This window comes from Trichogramma pretiosum, unplaced genomic scaffold (genome assembly GCF_000599845.2).
Source record: "Trichogramma pretiosum strain Unisexual culture from Peru unplaced genomic scaffold, Tpre_2.0 scaffold32, whole genome shotgun sequence".
Classification (NCBI taxonomy): Eukaryota; Metazoa; Arthropoda; class Insecta; order Hymenoptera; family Trichogrammatidae; genus Trichogramma; species Trichogramma pretiosum.
The window spans coordinates 461272-477872 of NW_019641641.1; the positions used below are offsets into that span (position 1 = coordinate 461272).

Sequence of the window (16601 nt, forward strand, 5' to 3'; positions counted from 1 at the left end):
TAAAAACTACTCTACTAACATTTGAATTTAAATTTCTCAACTTATCGTATGGTAAAAGAAACAATTTTTCTTCCGATATAGAATAATGTTTTATTCATGACATTACTTCATAAGAATTTCTAGTTGTACTATTTTATGTAACGTACTACGTATTTTACGTACGTATGTATCTACGTCTTCGGGTACATTGTCAAAGAAATACTATTTAACAGAACTATCTAATAGCCAAAACATGTTTGTGATTGATTAATAATGTACATGTCAATTTTTTTCAAGTAACTGTTTATGTGACATCATAGTGTTCTTCTTTTGTTGAAATAGCGCTTACATTATGCATAGTCAAGATGTATTTATGCTGGTTTTGTGATAATCGTTTAGTTAGGAAACCTCTATCGGACGTTCGAGTCGAACATTTTCTTTTTGTTTTCCATTCAGTAGTGAGACTATCTTCATCAGTGCGACTATCTATTGCAGTAAAACGTTCGAAATGGAAAAAACAACTATAAAAATTGAAAATGGTCAAATTCGCGGTACAATAATTCATAGCAATGAAGGGTATGATTATTATGCTTTCAAGGGTATACCTTATGCAAAACCACCCATCGGACCTTTAAGATTCAAAGTAAGTTTATATCTCATTTATTCGGTAGATATATGAAGGAAATTTCAATAAAATCTGACGTCACCAGTTGATCCTTAATTCAATAATGATGATAGATTTATCTTTCAGAGTAAAGACTCACTAAATTTTATATTGATGCTCGTTATGAAGAGTAGCACGTTTATATGTAAATTTAAACGGAAAAACGATACTTTTAGTTAAGAGCATCTTTATACATTTAGCTCTTTAGAAAAAATTTTAAAAATGAAAATTTTTATTATAAATACTGAAAATAAAAGCTTAAATACGCTTTCGAAATAAACAACCAGCACAATCATTTTGATTTTTCTTTTAATTTACATGTAACGTTGAAAGATTGTCTGATAAATTTTGCATCACTTAGCATTGCTCTGCCTTAAAATTATACATTAGGATAGGATTAATTTTTTCAGTGTTGTTTTGGTTAATTATCCATGTAAAAATTCAATTTATTTACTTTTATATATTATGGATAATAAATGTTTTCCAGCGATTTGATTTATTTTTTTATACAATAGTTTACTAATTTATTTGTTGATTATATAATTATTAAGGACCCAGTTGCCTGTGAAAGTTGGTCAGGAGTAAGAGATGCTACAAACTTTGGAAATGTATGTGTTCAATTTGATGCCGTGATGCGAAAATATTTGGGAAGTGAAGATTGTCTATATTTAAATGTGTACACAAAAGATATAAGTTCAGATAATTTAAAACCTGTTATGGTTTGGATACATGGAGGTGGTTTTTTGTACGATTCTGGAAATGACATGCACTTTGGACCCGATTATCTTTTAAGAAAAGATATTCTTTTAGTGACGTTCAATTATAGAGTCGGAATTATGGGTAATGCATTTTGATCAGTTAGTTGTAATTGTTAATGCTTACGATGAATTGATTATTTAGGTTTTTTGTGCTTGGATGATGAAATCGCGCCTGGAAATCAGGGTCTTAAAGATCAAGCAATGGTTCTAAAATGGGTAAAGAAAAATATTAAATATTTTGGTGGTGATCCAGACAATGTGACGATTTTTGGTGAAAGTGTTGGTGCCATTTCTGCACATTATCACGCAGTTTCTCCTATGTCCAAAGGTGTGCGTCTAATTTTATTCAAGTATACTTAATACAACAATTTTAAATAAAATAAACATTTCAGGACTATTTCATAAAATTATTTTTCAAAGCAGCTCGGGATTCAATCCAGGAGCTAGAATTAATGATCAAAAAAAATTTGCCTATAAATTATGTACTTTTTTGGGAAAATATAGTCAAGATAGTAAACAAATGTTTGATTTACTAAGTAAAACCGATGCCCCACGTTTACTGAAAGCTCAAGAACAAGTTAGAAAAAATATAGTATGTAATCATTTAAGTAAAATTTTTATAAAAACGTTTCTTTAGCTGAAAACATAATTTAATTTATTATACTTATATTTAATTTGGCAAAGTCAGCGGTTTCCAATTATTGTACTGTATTAATGGTTTATTAGTACTGATATTTTTTATCTCTTTCACAGGGTAAATTTCAGGGAATGTTTCCATTTTCTCCCTCTATAGATAATAAATCAAAAGATCCATTTTTACCTATACCATTTGAAGAAGCTGCAGCAAACGGAATTGATTTTCCAGCTATCATAGGATATAATAGTCGAGAAGGAATATGCTATTTAACAGGTATGCACTTATTGTACTTCGTAAACATCATACTTAATTTTTAATTAGATCAAAACAATTTCAAGGCGTACTCGAAAGAATCATTCTCATATTTGGATAGGAACTTTGAAAAAACGCTTAATCCACGAATTTTGGAGCTTTTAAAGAGTTATAATTTAAAACCAAAAGATATTAGAGAATTATATTTCAATGACGAAAAAATTTCTTTGGATAATTGTCACATTTATGCTGATATGACTGGCGATTTACAATTTGTTGAAGGAATACATAAGGCTATTAGAATACAAGTCCAAAAAAAAACTAGTCCAATTTATTTGTATAAATTCTCTTATGACGATGAGATATCTACGAGTAAAAATATTCTCAATTTAGAAATTTCCGGTAACAAAATCAATTTTTAATAATTATTTTGTGAAAAAGTAATGATGCATGATTAAAAAACTATTAATTTAGGAGCTTGTCATTTCGATGAAATAGAATATTTATTCAATGGAGAGTTTCGAAAAATTGGTGGTTTTCAACCCTTACGTAAAGGAACACCTGGTTATAAGGTCATGGAAAATCTCACTGAATTATGGAGCAATTTTGCTATTCATGGGTAAAGTTATATAATAATACGTCATCGTTTAGTTTACTGACACTAAAAATATATAATGTTTTTTTGTAGCGATCCTACTCCTGCATTTTTTGAACAAAAGTGTATTAAATGGAAACCAGTTGATGATACTAAAAATTTTACTTGCATGAACATCAATAAGGAATTAAAATCAGAAATTATACCAAATATAGAGGAAAAATTCAAAGCTTTTAGTTCAAAAAGAAATTAAATAAAACTAATAGGGTAGTCAGACCAATCAATGACCGGGTACCAGTGAATGACCATTTTGGAAAATATCATATAAAAAACAATTAAAATGTATTTGTATGGACGTAATTCAATTCTTCAGTAAACGATGCATCTTGTTTTCTATGTTCGATCATAATTTAACAAGGAAAAACTATTTTTATGGCACATCCAAAAGTGGTCATTTACTGGTCGAAAGCGGTCAATCACTGGTATAAGTACCCTATATTGAGAACGTTATGTACAAAGAATTATTATTTGATTTAATAATCTATTAATTCTTATTGATAAATTAATACAATTAATCTCATCTGTACCAATAAATTGGACATTGATACAAATAATTTTATTGGACATCCAATATATTGACGCTGTTTGAAAAAATGTCCCACGTAAAAAAGTGTCACGAAATAACACTTTTTTTATGAAAGTCACAAAAAAACTTGAATTGTTTTTTTTTTGTCACTGAAAATTTATGAATAAAAAAAAAAGTTTCAAGAGGTGTTACTGAAAATAATTAGTTCCATATTTCATGCAATAAAAGAAGAAGGCATGTACGTAAGATATTATTCTTGCCAAAGAAGATTAGTATGACTTAACTATTTGGAGCGATTAAATTATTTGCAATAATATTCACGGATGACATTTAAGAAATAATAATTTTCTCTGACATTATATATCACGTAATTCTATTTAATGATAATATTTTGGTGGCAATACTTTGCGGGTACAAAAAAAATGACCGTTATCGATGAAAATTTTAGAAGAGTTGTTTCCGCTGCAATTTTTGGATGAACGGTTTTCGTTTACGGCGGTGATGCAAAGTTATTTTATAAGAATTTAATTTTATAATTACCTAAAATATAGAATAAAATAAAAAATAAATAAATGGTATACATTAAACGAACGCTTTATATAATTTCAAAGTTACTGAACTCACAGTCATGAATATTCCTTAACTTAATGTATTCATTTTAAAGTAATGTTATGCAAATTCGAGTTCAAACGTTACACATTGTATTCGAGCTTTCCACTGTATTCAAATTGTTATGGTCAAGCAAAGATCACGAGTAGGTTCATCAAGCTATGATGTAAAATTTAGTCGAACAAGCTATTCACGATGGAATCACCAGTTGTAAGTACTAGCTATGGCCAGTTATGTGGATTGATTGAAAAAAGTTTTGAGGGTTACAATTATTACGCATTCAAAGGCGTACCTTATGCTAAGCCACCAATTGGAGATCTTAGATTTGAGGTAAGCTGTGTGAATTTTGATACAATATATATCACCTTATATCATCTTGATCGTTTATTTTGCATACATTTTATCTAACTATTTTTATTATTATTTCAATAATTTATAATTTTATAAAATAAAATTTGACGAGAAAAATTATAGGAACCACAGCTTTTAATACCATGGGAGGGAATACGCGAAGCAAAAAACTTTGGATCACCCTGTGCTCAATTCGACCAACTAACTAGAACTTTTATTGGTAGTGATGATTGCTTATATTTAAATATTTATACAAAAAATTTGAGAAAGACTTTACCTGTCATGGTATGGATTCACGGAGGGGCTTATACTTTTGGCTGCGGCGATGATATGTTTTATGGATCAGATTATTTATTAAAAAACGATATTGTGTTGGTAACAGTTAATTATAGAGTTGGCGTTTTGGGTAAAAAAAAAACAAATTACGTCTTCTCTTTAATGTAATCTAAAAATTATAAAATTATTATAATTTTTGCAAAAATTATAGGTTTTTTCAATTTAGAAGATGAAATTGCACCGGGAAATCAAGGTTTGAAAGATTTAGTTTTTGCTTTGAAATGGATACAATTAAACATTTCTAAATTTGGCGGTGATTCTTCAAATGTAACCATATTTGGAGAAAGTTCAGGGGGCGCATCTGTGAATTACTTGGGATTATCACCTATGGCAAAAGGCAAACACAAACGCTCATAAAAAATTATAAATTTTGAATGTTAATTTTAAAAAACACTTTTTTAAAGTCTTATATAGATATATATTTTAGGTCTTTTTCATAAAGCAATTTCTCAAAGTGGTGTTGCTTTAAATACGTGGGCATCAACTCCTAATCCTCGAAGTTATGGATTTAAGTTGTGCAAAATTTTAGGCCAAGATCTACATGATTCTCGTGAAGCCATTGCATTTTTAAGAAAAATTGATTGCTTAAAATTAGCAAAGATGCAAGAAAAAATGCGAACATTAGAAGTACGGAATACTGAATTCATGAATTATTTTAAATGATTTATTTAAAAAAATATATTATTTTAGGAAAGATTTCAATTACTGTATCCATTCGGACCCGGAACAGATAGTAAAGCTAAAAATCCATTTATGCCGATACCAATAGAAATAGCAGCAGAAAATGGAATGAATGTGCCTTACCTTGTAGGATTCAATGAAAAAGAAGGAAACTACTCGTATTATAGTAAGGAATGATTTTTGTGAGATAAAACCAACGAAGAAAACTAATTGAATTTTTTTCAGCTGTGAAGAGCCACCCTTTGAAAGACATATGTAAAAATTTTGTAGAATACTTGCATCCCAATATAAAAGTTACATTGAAAAAACATAAGTTAACTCCATATGACTTGAGAACTTTGTATAAGTGTCATGATGATGATCTAACAGAAGAGAATTACTGTGAAAAAATTGCAGACTTATTGGAAGATATGTATCTTGTTGAAGGAGTACATCGAATGATTAAACACCAAGTTAATAACAACACTTCACCAGTGTACTATTATAAATTCACATATGATAAAGGTGTATCATTCACAAAATTAATGTTGAACATACAAAGAAGAGGTAAGTTACACTTTTTGAAAATTTTAATCCATTTAATACTTTCTCTAAAACTCACTAATTCATTTGTTGTCTTAATTAATTCGAGGTGCTTCTCATTTTGATGAACTTTCATACTTATTTTCAATGAGATTCAATGAATTATTGGGAATTGAACCACTTCAGAAAGGAACTGAATCCTACCGATTGATGGAACAAATGACTGAAATGTGGACTAATTTTGCTAAGTTCGGGTAAGTCAATCATACTCACAAATATTTCAAAATGACCACAAATGGTTACTTGACTAGAAATCATAAAAATTTGTTGGCCTTTTTTCATCACGTTTCAAGAACTGGACAGTCAGTTGAACATTTCATCCATGAAAAGTAACTTTTTTCAGAATAATTTACCGAAATTAAAAATATCTAAGCAAAAATGGCCAATAAATAACCCGGAAATTACCAAGCGATGGGCCTAATTATGATATTTAGAGCCTATTGATGCTTCTCACTCTCTTTAAGAAAAATCGAAAAAGTAATAAAACTAAATTAAAAAATAATTAATTTTTTTCGATCCAAAATAGCTGCAGTTTTTTCCAATTTCACGTGTTAATTATTTTAATGTTTTTATACTCTTTTTACTACTTTCCGGGGCATTCAAAATGTTTTGATTTCTATCTGGCGGTTTTTTTTTTAATTTCAAAAAACAAGACAACGCACGTAAAGTATTATGAAATCGGGACTGATAAATCACCGAGTATTTTTTTATATCTTTGCGTATGATATAGGTGATGAAGTACTTGAGCGAAAAAAAAGCCTCGGATTACTTTTATAATTTTCAAAGCGAATCTGAGGCTAATAAACATGTGTTCTAAGCCTTTTTTCGCTTCGTACATGCTCATACTATTTTACAAGAATCTCCTAGCAGAATAGTGTTATACTATCCTAGGTTATTATGGTTCATTATTAACATTTATTACAGAAGACCAACCATCGATGCTTCTAATTTAATTAAAACTAATTGGGTACCGGTAACCAATCCAACACTCTTGAGATTTCTCGAAATTGGAGAATCACTTAAAATGGACTGTACAATAAATATAGATCAAAAATTATCTTATTCGAACTCCTTTAAAAATAAACTGTAGTAATATTCTTTTACACGAACTGTACGCAAAAAATATATTAAATAAAAATATAATTTCTCATTAGTTTTAATTATTTATCTCAACTTAATATTAAAATTTTAAAATTTTAAAACTCGACAATTATTACTTACTAATAATTTCTAAACGAGCGGTCGCTTCAGTCTTTCCAACATCATTTTCTAATGTAACTCGGTACAATCCCGCATCTTCGAAATGAACGTCGGAAATCTCTACCGTACGTATGTCGTCCTTTTCTGTAATGGACACTCTTGAGGAATTAGTTAATGGTTGCCCGTCTTTGTCCCAGGTACACCAAGGTAGAGGATGTCCAGATACGGCACATTGAAATCTAACCGTCTCGCCCTCTTCAACTACTCTATTATGAGGTATAGAATAGAATTTAGGAGGACATATTTTTGGTTTACGTTTTGTGAGGTTCATTCTATCTACTGCTCTTGGCAAAATCAATGGTTTCAGATTGCGGCTCTCTATCCAAGTATATTTTGAATTAAATTTATCTCATGTTTTTTTATTAATATGAATAAAATTTGATTACACTTCATACTAACTTGATGTTGGAGATAAACTCCTAACTGGGGTGGACCTAGGCGTTGACATTGGAGTAGAATTAACCGATCTGAGCCCTTGTGGCTTTGTAACGAGAGTGCGACTCAATGTATTTTCTTTGCCTTCTGGAACTGTAAAAGATTTCATTTAAGTAAGGATGTCGAGTAAAGTGTTTCTCTGAATATCTCAGCTAACTTTAAATGGCATAATTATTGAATTCAAAAATTCTTGATAATAATATGATAAATCATCAAGTAATATAATTTATTTAATACATAAAAATAATATTTCATACCATCAACAATAAGGCATGCAGATGTCATTGCATTTCCCAGCTCATTACTAAAAATACAAGTATACTCTCCTTCATCTTCTGGATAAACATATTTGATGATAAGCTTAGCTGATTCGCCATCAAAATGTGTCGAGAAATCCTTATCTAACGCAATAGCCTACAAATTGAAATATCTCAAAATAATTAAAAACTCGAAAAAACACAACACATTTCTAACAAAAACTAGAAATTCTTACTTTGAAACCATATGATACAGAATGATAAATCAATATGGGTGGCAAATGATTTTTTTCTAATACAAATAGTATGATTGGGGTTACTTACTTTGCCAAATTTTTCCCATCGTATACTCGGAAGCTCTTTGAGTACATGAATTGAACAATCTAGTGTAACTGCATCGCCATCGCAACAACGAATATCTGTTAGAGGTCTTTTAATTTTTGGGACACTTATGACATCGCTAATTGAAAAAAATTTAGTTGAAGCTTTAACTAATAGTTGATTAAATTGTTCGACATAGATTTTTAATTCTCACCCTGTTTTAATTCGGTTTTGATCCATTGTAGTACATTTACCTTGCCCTGAAAATGTAAGATATTTACTTGATGTAGAAAAATTTTTTTATTTTTTAAATTGTATTTGTTTATTTTTAATTTTGTTAAACAAACATTGCAATCAGTAATTTTTCAGCATACTATACAGAATTACAATATCTGCAAGATTAAATTACTTTATAAGTACGGTAGGTACCTTTAGCATAAATCTGTAAGGATATCACGGCCTTTGCTTCACCATGTTTGTTCTTCGCTAGTACAGAGTACGTGCCGGTGTATTCCAATTTAGCATGAGGAATTTCCAGAAGGTATTGTGGCCCCACACCAATACATCGAAAGTGAGGTGCGTCTCGATAATACTCTGGCTGCAAGTAAAAATAACCATAGAAATAAATAAAACCTAGGAAAAAAAATGTTCTCGTTCAAATAGATTTTTATGGCATCAGTACGTCAAAAAACGAATTCTGATCATTTTTTCGGATTGATTATGAAAAAAAAATAAAAAATACATCCGGGCTTTGCCAATCAATTTCGATGTCTTTCTAATATTGAGTTTAGTTCTTAAAATTTAATTAATTCTACGCAGAATTTTTCTATCTGTTGCAGACAAACAATTTTGCTTTTGTCAAAATTGTTTTTCAATGTCAATTAATATAATTATAATATAAGTCTTAAAAAAATTTAAATTAGTAATTTGGTAAAAATTGTTAAAAAATTTGTCCTCGATGTATCATTTTATTAAAATGAAAATCAAATTCAATCAATTAAAAATATTTATCTTGGAAATTAATATAATTAACATATCAGTGTGAGTATTTATCTGTAAAATGTTGTAGTTTGTATAACAAAATACATCAATACTGCAGATAATACCGAACTTACAAATACTTTCTCAAGCATTCGATAATTCTATTCATCACTACAATGCCTCAATATTTTTGTCTTTCATCAAAACATTCTATTGTCGTAATCACTTCCAATTGAGAACTATTCAAATGTAAGATTATTATATGACGTGCAACCGAGAAAAAAATGAATAATGATTCGAATATACACATAAGAACAACATAAATCGTATTTATAGTACGACTGAAAAAGATTGAAGTTCTAAACTTATGTACTTGCTTATTGTTTATAATATTTATATTATTATTTAAAAAAAAATGAAAACACTGACACTTGCACCATTGCCAATCAATCTCGAGTTCTAAGTAAAACTGAATCAGCTGCTTGAATGTGGGTGATTTGACGACGCGTAGTCGATTGCAAAAAAGCGAATAGTCGCTTGTGGGGATAATGACGTTCTGATTCGCTGCTTTATAAAGAATAAATACTCTAGGTTTTATGGCTTGTTGTCATTTGACATTTATATCTATATAAAAAATAGATGATTTAAGCTTAGACGTTACTTTAAAGCAGATATGAAATATTGCTTCGTTATAAAATAAATGAATATTCCACATCGCAAGAGTATTTTTATCTATAACTCAATTTTTGTAATTTTAATGGACAAACTTGGAATTGCTAAAAATATGATTTTTTGACTCTGTACGTTGATTTATGGATCTACTCACACCTGTTAAAATAAATAATAATAATCTATTTTAAGCAAAACTGGTGAACATTTTTTAATTGAGTTGTTTATAAACGATCAGTAGCCTTCTTAAAAAATATTCAAAAAATAATTCTAAATATTACTTTTGAGTCTCTACCTATTGTTAGATCATTGTACATAAATGTAACTATAGCTTGTTAGCGTATGTATAAGGTAATACTTTGCGACTTCTAAAGGTCGACAAGAGCACCTACGCATATTAATGTTAAGCTCATCTCATCAGTGAAGGTCAATTTCGTTTCATCTTCCTCCAATAAGATTATCACTTCAATTATAATATAACTAATTCATTTTTATTTTTTCATTGACAGTACTTTCAAGAGTGCTACCTACAAATAGATTTCAGGAAAAGCAAAGTTGAGTGACCAGATGCTTATTTAAAATCTGAAATAAAAGTATTAAAAAATCTGATCGAAAACACGACTAAAAAACACGACTATGCAGTGGCTGTAATATCTACCATCATTATTATTAATTTTGATAAAAGTGAAAGCAGTGAAGGACGCAAAGAGCTTCCTTAGTTGGCAGCTCAGAAGTTTCGATCTTAGAAAATTAACCCAATACGGGCATAATGAATATGATTATTTTTCTCGTTTTAAACGTGAACTAGCAACTCCTTGACCTAAATTGTACGCGTGGTTCTACGTGATGTAGCACTCTGTTGCAGTAGCTGACACGTAATATTTACGATGGTTTTGTTCTTTACAATTTTTGCTATATATTTCTATTATTTTATAAACTATTAAAGTGAATTTAAGTGAGGAATTAAGAAGTTACTTTAAAGTCTAATAAAAGCTTGCCAATGTGTCTCTACTACATAAATTATATCATAATATTTTCACTTTTGAATCATTGTTTTGTTAATTTTTATTTATCATAAAAACTAATACTAGTATTTAAGTAGTATCAGAGGTGATTTTATAACGATTTTAAATATTTTCATTGATTAATTTAACCAAACTGCATTCTTTTATATGTTTATAGAATTTCTTTTTTCTAAATTCCACTATAAAATAAAGTTAAAATTTGAAAAAATTTACATAGCAGATGTTAAATTAGATAAAGTAGCAGTTGTTAATTTAACACACGAGGCTGATAAAAAGCGGTTCATCTTTTTCTTTTCATGACAAAAAATTAATGTATACCTTCAAGAAATCGCGCAGCCACATCACTTCAGGTTTCGGATCACCAACAACTTCGCACTGGATTACAACTGTTTCACCCTCTTCTGATTCAATTGACAAGGGCTTCGTTAAGAATTCAGGCTTTTTGGAGTATCTTTAAATAAAAAGTGTTAACATGAATTTCATTTAAAAACATTTGTTCGATGAATTTTATTAAACTTGTTTTCAACTTGTCATACATTTTTTTTCTGGAAATTTAATGTTAATCGACGTAGGCATGCATTAGCGTAATCTTTATTGGTATGATAATAATGAATACTATAAGTTTATTATTTTGAAACTTACGGAATATCATTTTCTGGAGGATTTATGATAACATGTGGCTGGACATTATTCATATTCGAAGATACATTATCGTCAGGATCAAGAATCGATACTCTTGTTGACGTTTCAACTTTACCAACTTCGTTGGTCGCTGTGCAAGTGTAAACTCCAGCATCCCTGCTTGTTACCTTGGTTAAAAGTAACTCAATAGTGCCATCATGCGTTAGCGTCATAATGGAGGTTCTTCGAGGACGTAAACGCACACCGTCGCGATGCCTAAAGTTCAAGGAATATTGATTACGTTTTATACATTATTATCAATATGTTAAACTTGACTTTGCAATAATTACCATACTATACCAACGCTAGGATAAGCTTCGACTTGTGCTGTTAGCCTGAGTTCACTACCAATTTTCACTGCATAATCTGCATTTAGACCATATGAAAATTGGGGAGCAATGTAAGCTCTTATTCCCTTATCGACGACCAATTCGCAGTGGCAAGATACTGAACCGCTGCTGTTTTTGGCACACGCAGAATAGGTACCCGAATCATCGGAACTTGAGCGAGCAATTTCAAGTGTATGAAAATGTGATTCATCTTTATAAATGGAATGTATTGCTGTGTATTAAAAAAAAATTTGTAATATAATCGACAATATTCTTGATGTTATAAAAAAATGCATAATTTTTTAAAATACGAACGTGTTGGAGAAATTCTTTGTCCATTTTTCAACCAAATTACTTCTGGTTCTGGGCTTCCGTAGACTTGACACGTCAACCGTACAGGATATGAAGTTTGCACTCTTCTGTCTCTTAGTCTCATTGTAAACTGTGGAGGTCCACATTCCGTGAACCCATCTTGAAACCTGTTTTACAAAATAAATGTGATCAAAAATCCGTTTTTATAATAAATCAGCATGCTAACTAACCTTTTCTTTAAAAAAACATCGGCATTCAAAATTTTTGGATCGCTAACGACTAGTACTCGTCCATACGATGATACTCGGCCAGCTTTATTTGAAACCTCGCAGATGTATCTACCTGAATCCGTTTCTTGTATGTTGCTCAAAGTAAGAGAACATTTATTTGATTCATTATGTACAGTATATCGATAATCTAAGCTGGAATCTATTTCTATTGTTTCACGAAACCACTTCACGATATACTTTGAATCACTTCGTACCTAATCATATATTGAATAAGAATTATTTTCTACAATATTACCTTTTAAAAAAATACTCACTTCACATTCTAATTGAACAGTCGAACCTATCAAAGCTTTTAGTTGATCAGGAAGAATTTTCGTAAACTCGGGTATGGCAATGTTATCACATACTGTAGCTGAACCACTCATTGTAACAGATTCACCCCAACCGTAACGATTTCTAGGTGTTATTCGAAATTTGTATTCGCCACCCGGCCGAAGATTAAACGCATCAAAGGAATTTATTGGTGTGACTCCAAGCTGACAAATTTCAATTTAATTTATACCGTCAGATCCAGCGATGATATTATGATTAATAAAAATAAAAAGTATTATTACCTCAATCCATCGAGCACCGCCTTCTTCACCCATTTGCCAAGCATCTACTCGGTAAGCAATAACTGGAGCTGGTCCTCGCTGGACAGTTTTACCCCAAGTTAGTGAAAGCCAATTTCTGCCTCCATCTACGACGATAGGTCCACTACTGATTGGCCCAGGAACATCTTCAAAATATTTAAAAGAATAGGTAGTATTTTATTTCAAATTTGCACAATATATTCACAGCAATTTTTTGTCCAAAAATGTAATCGTACTTTCATATAAATGAGTTTCATTTTCTAAATTTTAATCTTTTTATATACTGATTTGTTGATATTTCAAACTCATAGAGTGTCGTGTGCAATGGGAATTTTATTACTTTTTTAAAATTTTATGAAATAACTTCAACTTTTAAATTAAATTTAGAAATTTAAATTGTACAATTACATAGAGTATATTTCAAAAGTTGACCGTTTGAACGTTTAGCCGCAAATGCGATTGACTCTTATGCACTGAATTTCGAAATAACATAGCGAGGGAGTTGAATAGAACAAGTCGTTGGTGGGAAAGATAGGTAAAAATAGTTTGGAGGGGTGTTTCCGTATACAAGGAATAAGAACTAGTTTGATATATTATTACTCTGACCTCTTTCAAGGCATTTTATTAAAATCCGTCTGGTCTACCCTCTTTGTGAATCGAAAAAAAGTTAATGTAAATAATGTTTATTTTCAAATTATAAAAATTGCTGTGGAAAATGTCACATTTCATCAGTTCGTTGTGGAATGAAAACATACTATTTTTGACGAGTTTACGCTATATTGGGTTTTATATTGACGTTTTTTTCACGTTTTTGATACTCTTTGATTTTTTCTGGTAATAATATTTGGAAACCCATTAAACAAAGTTAGGAGGTAGTCGTTAATATTTTGAGGACGCTTTGAAAATTTTTAGTAATTATTGGCATTTCGAATCCATTTCAAAGCTTCCTTTGTGGGGAAGTTGTATAGAAAATATGCTGCAAATTTGATTTTCATTTGATCGTTCGCAATATTATGATGATTACTATTTACACGAAATTTAAAATTTGATGTAATTATGAATGAAAATGTATACTCTGATGTACAATGTACTATACATTATACATGTATCCTAAACAGAGGAAACATAATCGATATACATTTTAAGTATTAACGAAAAAACTTACTTTTTAGATAAGACTGGAGCTCTTTACAGTGAATATCGGATAAATGCTCTGATAAACTCAGTTTTTCAGCGGTCGGCGTTAGAGATCTTGCTCGTAGTTTAAGCTTTAAATAAGTACGTTTTTAAAATAAACTTTCTCGAAGGCATATTATATAGAAATATTAAAATGAGAAAAATTGTTATTATTTTTAACACAGGATTTTTCTTTACATTTTTATTAATTGACTACAGAACATGCTAAAAAACTAAAAAAAAATTTAACCCGTGAAGTATATGAAAAAAACAACATTTTAGGATTTTAAAAATTGCTATTGAAATGGGAAGAAAAATCCTTTATAAAAGCTGAATAACTTTTTTTCGATTTAAATTTTCCTGCAAGCCCTGAAAAGTTAGCTTTCATTTATACATATTTATATCAAGATACCTTTAATGTGAAGAAAAATCGATCACATCCGTAGCAATTCTTGACGAGAATACAATAAGTACCTTCATCTTCTAAAGTGACTCTGGACAAACTTAATCGAACATAATCATCAATCATATCTTTGTGTGAACGCGGCCCATCTGTTATATCTTTTAAGCCTTTCATCCATGTAACTAAAAATAAAAAATGTTTTGAATCAAATTTATGAAGGAGTATATGTAAATCGGCGAAAATAAGCACATTTACTTTTTAAAAAATATTACGACGTGGTATGCAAAACAGAATACGCATACCTAAACCATTAAAATTAATTTAAAGCATGATGAAGCCAACTTGAAAATCAAATTTCAGTTTTACTAGATATTATTACTCAAAAATATTCTATGGTTCCTTAAAGAATAAAAATGAAAGTGCAGTTTTTTTAAGAAATATGCACTAGAAGCTTTAGAAAACAGATTATAATTTTTGAGCTGACTTCTTTCGCGTCCTTAAGAATAAAAGTCTATTTCTAAAGCGCGATATCCTATAATTATATTATAATTAATAATATATCAAAGTTATTTTTCTGACCTCGAGGTTTTGGAGTTCCACTCATTCTAAAAGATATGGATACTGATTCGCCTTCAATAACCTGCATTAATTTTTCAAGAGGGCGCGAAACGAACATTGCAGGTTTTACAAAGTCATCAATTTTATTGGAAGAAATTACTTCAATGGTAGCGCTAGTATCGATGTGCCCAAATGCATTACTAACTCTACAAACATACGTTCCAGCCTCTGATTCTGTAGCTTCTGGAACTACGAGCGTGTAAATGTTCGATTCGACAAAAGTTTTAGCTTTAGGACTTGAAATTATCTCTTTTCTTTCTCCGTTACTTCGTAACCACGTTACATTTGGAATGAATCGGTCTTGTAAATCGAAATAATAAGGTTTAATTCATTATTATTGAATTAATTTCTATATTGATAAGTAATTTATTTGTAACTATAAAAAATAAATCTCGAATACCTTTGATTTCCACTTGCAGTGCAATAGTTCCCCCAGCAGGTACTTTATGATCAGTAAGTACACTAGATACTTGGGGAAGTTTTGTGTCAACTGTAATGTATTCATTGAAATATCAATTATAAAGAGTTAAAAAATAATCCAACTATTTTTCATAATTATGAGCTGTATAATATAAATACCATTGTAGGATTTATCGTATATTTTATGCGCTGTTGATCTACTTCTATATTGATTGCTAATGGCAGTGAATGAATCTAACCGATGCATCTGATTTGAAGTTTGGCTATACACATCACTTCGAAAAGTTTCACCATCGTGTAAATAAGGAAGATGTGGTGTTGATCGAACTCTTGAACCATACTGAAGTGAAGTATTCACATTTGATCGATTCAGTTTTTCTTAAAAAATGAAATCAATTACATTCAATTTCTTAGGTTACTATAATTGGATAAGCTCTCTATCAATTTATCAATATATTCCTAGAAGATTATTACCTCTCAAAAAATGATTCGATGTAGTTTCAGTAGATAAAGTATGATAAACAGAATATATCCTGACGGTAGCTTCCGTAAATGCTTGTCCTTTTAAATTTTTTGCAATGCAAGTGTAATAACCTGCATCTTCTAATTCAGCCGGTGAAATTTCTAATGTTGCAATACCATTTTCATATTTAATTTTTTCTCTACCCCCAGGACGAATTCGATCTCCATTTTTCGTCCAATATACTTCTGGTTCAGGCATTCCAATTGTAGTACATATCAACCGTAAACGAGAACCTTCAGCTACGGTACTATTTGTTAATTGTGTACAGAATGATGGACACCTTCCACGCTGAAAAATTC

The 16601-nt window shown here is 30.1% G+C and overlaps 3 protein-coding genes across 4 annotated transcripts in view; 2 read left to right on the top strand and 1 right to left on the bottom strand.

The window, feature by feature from the left end:
* The window catches only part of LOC106652366 (myosin light chain kinase, smooth muscle-like), a 29135-nt gene that overhangs the window by 10657 nt on the left and 1877 nt on the right, over positions 1–16601 (bottom strand). For both annotated transcript variants that reach the window (XM_023459741.1, XM_023459742.1), the window contains exons 2-20: positions 16254–16590; positions 15939–16157; positions 15760–15849; positions 15321–15659; positions 14751–14923; positions 14328–14430; positions 13145–13308; positions 12845–13066; positions 12531–12784; positions 12304–12467; positions 11950–12220; positions 11621–11875; positions 11297–11429; positions 8733–8901; positions 8518–8563; positions 8307–8442; positions 7983–8139; positions 7690–7818; positions 7252–7608 (exon numbers count right to left, since the gene is read on the bottom strand). In XM_023459741.1, the coding sequence (XP_023315509.1) occupies positions 7252–7608; positions 7690–7818; positions 7983–8139; positions 8307–8442; positions 8518–8563; positions 8733–8901; positions 11297–11429; positions 11621–11875; positions 11950–12220; positions 12304–12467; positions 12531–12784; positions 12845–13066; positions 13145–13308; positions 14328–14430; positions 14751–14923; positions 15321–15659; positions 15760–15849; positions 15939–16157; positions 16254–16590 (3718 nt within the window). The remainder of the gene's footprint in view (positions 1–7251; positions 7609–7689; positions 7819–7982; positions 8140–8306; positions 8443–8517; positions 8564–8732; positions 8902–11296; positions 11430–11620; positions 11876–11949; positions 12221–12303; positions 12468–12530; positions 12785–12844; positions 13067–13144; positions 13309–14327; positions 14431–14750; positions 14924–15320; positions 15660–15759; positions 15850–15938; positions 16158–16253; positions 16591–16601) is intronic.
* Positions 198–3174, top strand: LOC106652564 (esterase B1-like). The gene is made up of 8 exons (XM_014371576.2): positions 198–622; positions 1195–1483; positions 1544–1729; positions 1794–1993; positions 2155–2311; positions 2360–2692; positions 2765–2909; positions 2979–3174. The coding sequence occupies exons 1-8, from the start codon at positions 488–490 to the stop codon at positions 3136–3138; spliced, it is 1605 nt and encodes a 534-aa protein (XP_014227062.1). The 5' UTR covers positions 198–487; the 3' UTR covers positions 3139–3174.
* LOC106652565 (esterase FE4-like) lies at positions 4155–7140 on the top strand. Its single transcript, XM_014371577.2, has 8 exons — positions 4155–4410; positions 4555–4837; positions 4919–5104; positions 5195–5394; positions 5458–5614; positions 5674–5994; positions 6080–6224; positions 6955–7140. The coding sequence occupies exons 1-8, from the start codon at positions 4276–4278 to the stop codon at positions 7118–7120; spliced, it is 1593 nt and encodes a 530-aa protein (XP_014227063.1). The 5' UTR covers positions 4155–4275; the 3' UTR covers positions 7121–7140.

What these genes read in the sequence shown, in the direction of transcription:
- LOC106652564 (XM_014371576.2), top strand. Translation starts at nt 488, where the DNA reads ATGGAAAAAACAACTATAAAAATTGAAAATGGTCAAATTCGCGGTACA. An exon ending in AGTTTCTCCTATGTCCAAAG is followed by an intron (nt 1,730 to 1,793) that starts GTGTGCGTCTAA and finishes TAAACATTTCAG; the next exon opens with GACTATTTCATAAAATTATT. An exon ending in AGCAATTTTGCTATTCATGG is followed by an intron (nt 2,910 to 2,978) that starts GTAAAGTTATAT and finishes GTTTTTTTGTAG; the next exon opens with CGATCCTACTCCTGCATTTT.
- LOC106652565 (XM_014371577.2), top strand. Translation starts at nt 4,276, where the DNA reads ATGGAATCACCAGTTGTAAGTACTAGCTATGGCCAGTTATGTGGATTG. An exon ending in TTGGAGATCTTAGATTTGAG is followed by an intron (nt 4,411 to 4,554) that starts GTAAGCTGTGTG and finishes GAAAAATTATAG; the next exon opens with GAACCACAGCTTTTAATACC. An exon ending in ACTAATTTTGCTAAGTTCGG is followed by an intron (nt 6,225 to 6,954) that starts GTAAGTCAATCA and finishes CATTTATTACAG; the next exon opens with AAGACCAACCATCGATGCTT.